The 8,384-nt window shown below is 59.5% G+C and overlaps 1 protein-coding gene across 4 annotated transcripts in view; it reads right to left on the reverse strand.

Annotated features, from left to right (window-relative positions):
* IFI6 (interferon alpha inducible protein 6) overlaps positions 1-7,215 on the reverse strand; it is a 30,503-nt gene extending 23,288 nt beyond the window's left edge. For 2 of the 4 annotated variants that reach the window (XR_012897664.1, XM_075909144.1), the window contains exons 1-5: positions 7,069-7,215; positions 3,859-3,957; positions 3,312-3,507; positions 2,216-2,275; positions 1,422-1,583 (exon numbers count right to left, since the gene is read on the reverse strand). Coding sequence is in view for 3 of the 4 variants with exons in the window: in XM_075909144.1 (XP_075765259.1) it covers positions 1,422-1,583; positions 2,216-2,275; positions 3,312-3,507; positions 3,859-3,957; positions 7,069-7,200 (649 nt within the window). In the remaining variant the exon portion in view is untranslated. Of the gene's footprint in view, positions 1-1,421; positions 1,584-2,215; positions 2,276-3,311; positions 3,508-3,858; positions 3,958-6,905; positions 6,947-7,068 lie in introns of those variants that run through there. The other 2 variants (XM_075909145.1, XM_075909146.1) reach the window with 2 other exon arrangements.
* Positions 7,216-8,384: the final 1,169 nt, after the last annotated feature.

An 8,384-nucleotide genomic window follows, 5' to 3' on the forward strand; every position in this document is an offset into this window, starting at 1 on the left:
GTAGCTGCGCCAGGCTGGTAGACACGCTCATTCAGTGGGACTCATTCAGTGTGAGCGTGTACCAGCCAGGCAGGACGCAACTACGTACTAAATAAAATAAATAATAATGGAGATTGCCTAGCTCCTAGAACTGGAAAGGACCTTGAAAGGTCATCAAGTCCAGTCCCCTGCCTTCTCAGCAGGACCAAGTACCATCTCTGATGAATTTTTGCCCCAAATCCCTAAATGGCCTCCGCAAGGATTGAACTCACAACCCTGGGTTTTATACTCCTGCTAATAATAAAATAATAAAAATTTGATACGGATACTCCTGCTAATAATAAAACTGACCTGCTAATAATAAAACTGACCTAATTAGAAAATACCCGACATTTTCTGTCTCCGGCATTTTCTCAATTTGTTTCCCTGACAGAACCCTCAAATACCGGACTGTCCAGTTCAAAACCAGACACCTGGCAACCCTATCTGTGTGCCGCGCACGGAGCCCTCCCCCACTGCCAGGGTTGCACCGTGCACAGAGGGAACGCGGGGTCTGGGATGGAAGTGGAGTGCAGAGTGGAGCTCTGGAAAGAGGATATGCAGGGTGGGGGTCTTGGAGGGAGTTTGGATGACTTAGGGCAGAGGTGACCTGGGGCAGAGGATTGGGGGGCAGGAAGGGGTGGGAGCTCCAGGAGGGGTTTGGGTGCAGGTGAGGACTCTGACCTGGAAGAGGGCTGTCAGAGGGGTGCAGGGTCTGAGAGAGGGTTGCGACCTGGGCCAGGGGTGCAGGAGGAGATGCACAGGTTTGGGCTGTGACCAGAGGCAGGGAATTGGTGCAGGGTTTGGGGGAGGATATGGGTTCAGAAAGGGGGCAGAGAGTTGAGTTGCTTACCCTAGGCAGCTCCCAGCCAGCTGCCCTGTGGGATCCTCAGACAGGCTCCCTGCCTGCCACACCCCCATAAACCACTCAAATGACATCTCTGCACACTGCACGTCCCTTAGGTGGGCTCCACGCACTGCCTGTACTACAAGCACAGCCCAGGCAGCTCTCATTGGCCAGTTTCCGGTCAATGGGAGCTGTGAGATGGTGCTGGGGGCAGGGAGGTGCATGAAGCCCTCCCATGGCACAGAGACACATGGCCCCCGCAGCCTGATACTCCCGCTGGGCTGTGGGCCGGCCCCTGGCCTTGAACAGTAACTCCCTGGGGAGGGGTTCTCTCATCTCTTGCCTGCATGTCGCAGGGGGGCATTTGGTCTCCATCGGGACCCCTAGATCCCCCCCAAGTGCTATGACTCCCAGCCCCCCCTCTTCTTACAAGCCAACCCCCATCGTAACGCTCCTGAGCGAGGGAGGCAAGCGAAAGGGGAACCGGCTCTGCTAAAGCCCATGCAGGGTTTGAAATCCTCATTGCACAGGGCAGCCTCCAGCACGTGCCACCTACCGAGGCTCTGGAGCGTGGCCACGACTCCCCCTGCAGGCACGCCGCCACCCGAAGCCACAGCGGACCAGCTCATCAAGTAGGAAGCCAGGGATTCGGCTGCTATGCCGGTGGCCTGGAAGCCCAACGCACCCAGCACGGCTGGTCCTGCATACACCAGAGCAGCTGCAGCAAAGAGAGACTGGTTGGATCGGAGGCATTTCAGCTTCAGCCCCCGTTACAACCCACACCGGCCGGCCCGAGCGAGGCTTCGCCACAGAGGAGGAAAGCCCGGTTTGGTTTACATGGGCACGTTAGCGAGTTAAGGGCTGTCTGCAGCGTTAGACAGCAGCCGCTCTCCCCCGACCTCAGGGGTGGGGAACCTCAGGACCGGGGGCTGCGTGTGGTGCCTGGATCCGGCCCGCGAGGTTCAGGGCCCCCTCCAGCCTTGGGGAGCCCAGGCTGGCGCTCCAGCCACCCCACTGCCCACTGTGGGGCTGGAGCACACAAAATCGACTAGGCTGGGCCCCCCAGGCTCGGATGTGCAAGGGGAATGTGAGGAGTCTTTCCTCAGCTGGGGGCACATCAGTGAGGGGTTTATTTCTTTTCACTTGTGTGTGGCCCCCGACTGATTTTTCTGTGGGTCAGTGGCCAAAAAAGGTTCCCACCTCTGCCCCGCCTTGTGCTGTGGAGAGAACAAACAAACTCAACACCATTATGACCCTGCGCTGCATGGACGGGACTACTCCAGGGCCATGCACCTTTCCCCCTGTCCCTGGATGCCCAGGCTCCATTGGGGAGGGGCATTAATAACTCACCTCCTCCCACCACCATGTAAGGAAGAGCATCCATGAATCCGCAGCCGTCCTCTTCCTCATCTACAGAGACAGGCAAAGACAGTTTTCTCTTTACTGGGGTTTCTGGGTCAGAGAAGGCTGGAAATGTTTCTAATGTTTGCTGCTTTATGCACATCTACTATATATTGAAGAGAGTTTGTGCATCTGTCTGTGTCTGCGTGTCCGTCCACCCCTCTGTGAGTCCATTGGTTCAAGAGCTCCTCCTAAACAGTGAGAGCTAGGACCGCCACATTTGGCAGACAGCTTCCTCTTATCATACCTTAAAGCAAGGTCAGGGTTTGGTTGTGGCTGGGCAATGGGATGTGTGCGGAATGGGATTGTTTCTCATCGAACGGAGAGGGAGGGTTGTAATAGCAGGCACAGTTATAATCCAGAATGACCACTGGGGGGCAGCAAGCAAGCACCCCCGCTCACCCGACAGCTCCAGAGAGCCACAAAGTAGCTGGCAGCTGGCAGTCCAGCCCCTACTACGCTGGGACAGCCTCAGTGAGCAGCCAGTGGCCACCCGACTCCCTCCCTTCAGTCTCCCCACACACCTCCCAACCCCTGCCCTGTCTCCTACATCCCCACCCCTGCCCTGAGCCTCCCACATCCTCAAGCCCCTGCCCTGAAGGACCTGAGCAACGCTGGGTAAATCTTCTAGTACAAGCTAAGAATGGATCCTGGCAGGGGAGAGAGGCTTGTTTAAGCCACAACCCTGCAGTCGGATCCACGCATGGGAACACCGACACGCCTTCTCTGCATGCAGAGGGTAGGGACTTCCTTTATACACTACAACGAGCATGTCGCTATGTTGTCCTAGGTGAAGCAGTGATCTGGATTCTGACCCACTGGGCCTTCCAGCCAGAAAAGGCTGCGGTGCAAGTTAGGCTCAGAATCTATAAAGCGTGTGCGTATTTATCACAACACAGCCTTTAATTCCTCAAACAACACGGTCTCGTACGATGCCCCCATCCCCTCCCACTCTTCTCTGTGTCATAATTCCCACCACCCCCTTCTGTACTTGCTACACGGGTCCAATCAAAGCCAGATTTCCCTGAAACACCCAGAGGGGCACCTAAGCCGAGGCTGTTTCCACACCCTGGTCCTGTGCTCAGAGCCACGTGCGTGCAGGGACCCAGTGGCAGGATCAGGTCCCAGTGCCCAGCGTTTTCTCCCTTTGGTTTCACGTTTGGCGCCGCTCTAGGAGTATTTGCCCCCTCCCCAGGGCTCGGAAGGAGACGAGCTGCCGTTACACACCACAGGAAAACCACCTGAAACAAGCACACAGATGTGTGGGCAGAGGCCAGGCCTGGAGAGATTCAGGAGGCTGGGAGCCCCTGAGACGTTGTCGTGTCTTCACTAGAGCGCTCAGGGGTACTCTCGGGCTACACCCTGCCAGCCTGTGACGCTGTGGCTGTCGCCTAAGCAGCCACCATGCCCCTGGGAGTTTAGGGGTGTGCCGGGAATAGAGCAAGGACTGCACGGAGCAGGGGGCCTCACCTCCAGGGTAGGGACACCGGCAGAACCATGCAGTCCCCAGGACCGTCCATGCAGGCCCTGGCCCCAGCACCAACCTCATTTTGATTTTAAGGGGCCAGGGAGATAAGCAACACTACAGGTACCTGCATACGCAGAGCCGCCGGACAGGAGCAGACACAGCAGGAAGAGAAGCTGGGATTGGCGCCACATGGTTCTGCTTGAGTTTTCCTCCCGTGAGGCGCCTGCAGGTACAAAAGGGAAACCATCTCTGTGCCCTGGCACCGCGCCGCTGCCTGGCGTTTCACGGGGGGCAGGGACATGGAGGAGAGAGGTGCCATCCCCTCTGCCGGAGGGGAGACGGAGATCGAGCCTTCCCCAAAGGGGTCCCATTCCCATGCCCTTCAGAGACAGTCCACAGATCATACCACCAGCGCGTCGGCAGTACCGGCTGCCTGTTCCACAGGGCTGTGCATTATAAGCCAGCCCATGGACGTTAAGGCTAGATGGTCCCTTTTGACCCAGTGGGTCTCAGCCTTTCCCGGTTCCTGTACCCCTTCCAGGAGGCTGATTTGGGCCCCACAAGTTACCCCTCTCTTAAAAAGACTTGCTGTGTGCTGACATTCTGCTTCCCCAGGGGGTGCACGACTCACCACTGTGCTCCTGGCCCCACCCACACTCCACCTCTTCCCCCAGGTATCCACTCCCACCCTGCCTCTTGCTGCCCCCTTTCGACCCTCACCCGAGGCTATTCTGACCCTGCTTCTCCTCCCCCAGCAGCACCCACTATATTTTTCTACATGGGTGCTCCAGTCCCAGGAAAGCCACAGCCTTGGTGCCTATGCTGGCTTAGAACGCAGCACATGGCAATACAGAAGGGGCCCAGCACACGGACTGAACAATTGCCGACTTTCACTTTCAACACAATCCATGGAGCTGTACTTTTAGGCTGTGTCTACATTGGCACCCTTTTCCGGAAAAGGGATGCTAATGAGACCAGTCAGAATTGCAAATGCCCCGGGGATTTAAATTTTCCCCGCGGCATTTGCATGAACATGGCTGCCGCTTTTTTCCGGCTCGGAGCTTTGCCGGAAAAAAGTGCCAGTCTAGACAGGGAACTTGCGGAAAACAAAGCCTTTTCCGGAAGATCCCTTATTCCTACTTAAAATCGGGAACAAGGGATCTTCCGGAAAAGGGTTTATTTTCCGCAAGTTCCCTGTCTAGACTGGTGCTTTTCTCCAGCAAAGCCCCGAGCCGGAAAAAAGCGGCAGCCATGTTCCTGCAAATGCCGCGGGGAAAATTTAAATCCCCGGGGCATTTGCAATTCGGACTGGTCTCATTAGCATCCCTTTTCCGGAAAAGGGTGCCAATGTAGACACAGCCTTAGAGTGCACCTGTCTGTGTGTCTGTCTGCAAGTCTCTTTGTTCAAGAACTCCTCCTAAACTGCAAGAGCTCGGGCCACCAAGTTTGGTAGGAAGTTTCCTCTTCTCTTAACTTAAAGCAAGGTCGGGGTTGGGCTGTGCCAGGAGAACCGAAGTCCCAGGAAAGGGACTGTTTTCCATAATATGCAAAGGGAGGGGCTGCTTTTTGGAGGGATGAGACAAGAGAGTGGCCACTGGGGAGCCTTGTCTGACCCCTGAGCCCAGCGTGGCAGGGCTGAAGCCCAGAACTTAGCTTTGCAGGGCTCCTCTGGCATGGAACCCCCAGCAGCTGCCCAGCTTGCTACCCCCTAATGCCAGCCCTGCACTTGCAGCGCTCCTGATCCCAGCCTGTGACCCCCTGCAGGCTGCATCCTCCAGGCTGAGCAACACTGGTCTGGAGGACTTGAATGCCCCCGCAATACCGCTGGAGAACTCCCAGGTAGAGTCCCGTGTGGCTAGCACAACGTGGATCCCCAACCCACCCATCCACATCGGCTGGAAACATCTCACAGCCGATCCGCAATCCACTCCCGCCTTTTCTGTCTATCCGCATCCGCCCCCCCCCCCCACCTCCCCCGCCCCCTGGGCAGCAGCTGGCAACCTCCCAGTGCCTGGCCCAGAGCATCTGCCTGGGTAGCCGTATGTCCAGGGGAGCTAGTCCCGCACTGCCCGGCCTGATGCTGCTCTTACCGAGGGGTTGTGAACCGCAGCCTGGCAGCCTCTCCACCCCCAAGAGATGCTGGGGGGGGGGGGGGATGGCACAGTGGTCACAGAGACCGGGGGTGGGGGGGAAATCGACCAGGAACCACAGCCCAGCACCCCCGACACACACACTCCAGGACACACTGGGGGAGGGCCAGAAGCCACTGCCCCCCTGAGGAGATATGGGGGGGGAGAGGGAAGAGTGGAAACTGTGCCCCCCCCCCCAGCAGTACCATCTTCGCCTTCATGGGCAATCCCGGTAAGCCCCTCCCCAGACCTCCCAGCCCCCTGCCCTTAACCCTCCACCTCCTCCCTAATTCCTACGCCCCCTCTGTACTAAGCCCCACCACACACCCAACCCCCTACCCTGCACCCTCCCACCCCCCTGCTCTCAGCCCTGCTCCACCGCTCCTGCCATGAGCCCCCGTCCCCTACCCTGACTCCTGCATCTGATCACCTGCCCCCCCCTGTAGTCCCCCCCCCCCCCCCCCCCCCCGCCGCTCTCTAAGTTTCGTTTCTCCCATTCACGGGCTATTGGGTTTCTGCTCCAAGCGCACGAACGAGTCCAGGAAACGAACGAAGCCTTGAAGGGGCCTCCCCCAGTTCACACGCGCAGGGATCGACTCCCAAACACCGGGCCCCTGTGGCACCAGCCGCGGTCGCTGCGCTGGGAGAGGGCATCTCCCCGCCAGCTCCCCCCGCCCTGGTCCCTTTGCACGCGCCGGGACTTTAGGTACTTCCACCCCCCCGCTTGCACCTGATCCCACAAGCTTGTACCCTGCACATCAGCCCCCGGCCCCCAGCTAGACACATTGACAGCGGGGGCGGGGGCGGGCTCCGGACACAACTGCCGTCCTAGCTACCCCCCCCCCCCCATAAATACAACCCCTTGCCCTGAGCCCTCCATCCCTGCCCCAACTCCGGCACCCCCCCCCCCCCCCCAGCCTCCGCCCCGCCCCGCCCCGCCTCCTGCCTTCTTATCCGGCTCTTTGTTGATCTGAATTTTCATGGTTTAAAAGGCGCCGACTCCCGATGTAAAGACTTCACGTTCGGAGACGCCGCCACTTACCCCGGGCTCAGCCTGCGCTGCCCGTGCCGCAGCGGAAGCCACAAACAGGGTCCCTGCCCATCGGACCGGGGAAATTCCCCCCCTCCCGCCGGGGAGGTTACAAGCCCAACGCCTCCCCCCCCCCCCGCCAGTGCGCTGCGCAGAGGGCTGGCTGGCTCCTTACCTTGCCCAGCTGGACGGGGCGCGGGACACGCGGCCGCCCTGGAGAGGAGGGTGTCGATTTGCTACAGGACACGAGCCGGACGCGCCTTTTTATCCCCATCCCTTTGCTCCACCCTTCCCCAGATGACTCCATTACCCCCCCCCCCTTTAAGTTTCATTTCTCCCATCCACAGGCTCTTGGGTTTCTGCTCGAAGGGCACGAACGAGTCCAGGAAACTGAAACTGATGCTCGAAGGGGCGTCCCCCAGTTCAAACTCCCAAACATCGGACCCCCTATGGCACAAGGCATCCCCCCGCCAGCTCCCCCCGCCCCGGTCCCTTTGCACGCGCCGGCACTTTAGGTACCTCCAGCCCCCCACCTGCACCCGATCCTACAAGCTTGTACCCTGCACATCAGCCCCCCGCCCCCAGCTAGACACATTGATAGCGGGGGCGAGGCGGGTTCGGGCTCCGGACACAGCTGCAAGAACAAGTGGGTCCCTCCCGTCTCCACAAGAGCAGCAGCATTGAGTTATCTCTGCAGCCTGGTTGCCAGGAACAGGGTCATCACGCCCAATAAGGAGCCGCCTAGGACACCATGACATTTGGGACACATGAAGCAGCCGCAGCTTGGTGGCCCAGCCCCCATCCATCGGCTGCTCTCCCCCCAACCCCCTGCACCCAACAGCGCTGTTCTTAGGGGAATGTGGGGCCTGGGCCAGCCCCCGCACTACTCTGCCATCCCCCCTTCCCCTCACCCCCTACCCCGCCACTCCCCACCCCTGCTCTGCCTCCCCCCTGCCAATGTTCCTTCTCATTTTTCCTTGCTGCCTGTGTGGAATGAATTTTATTATGAGTGTTAATATGGAGGTGGTGTGGCCAGGGTAGGGACAAGGGCTTTGGAGTGTGGGAGGAGGCTGGTGGTGCGGGGGGTGGGGGGCTCTAGTTGGGGGTGCAGGCTCTGAGATGGGTCTGCGCACGCGGGGCTTGGAGTGAGGCTGCTCAGGGGTGTGGCGGGGAGAGAGGACTCCCCATTCCTCTCCCTGGCCGCTCAGCATGCTCCGAGCCCCCCCTTCTCCACCACCCCATCACCAGAGTTCCCTGTAAGGAGCCCCCCTGCGTGGGCCTACACCAAAAATGTCAGTCCCGCCCCACCCCCACGGCAGAGCTGCACAGTCACAGCCCCAGCTGCTCCCAGGGGACAAGCTCCTGCCCCATCCCAGGAGCAGCCACCCCACGGCCCTGGCCCGAATGGAGCTGCAGTCCATGTGGCCCGCACTGCGAGTGGCAGCTGCTCCGGCGGCCCACGTGGTGACTGCTCTGACTCAGCCCTGGGCA

This window comes from Pelodiscus sinensis, chromosome 25, assembly GCF_049634645.1.
Source record: "Pelodiscus sinensis isolate JC-2024 chromosome 25, ASM4963464v1, whole genome shotgun sequence".
Taxonomy (NCBI): Eukaryota; Metazoa; Chordata; order Testudines; family Trionychidae; genus Pelodiscus; species Pelodiscus sinensis.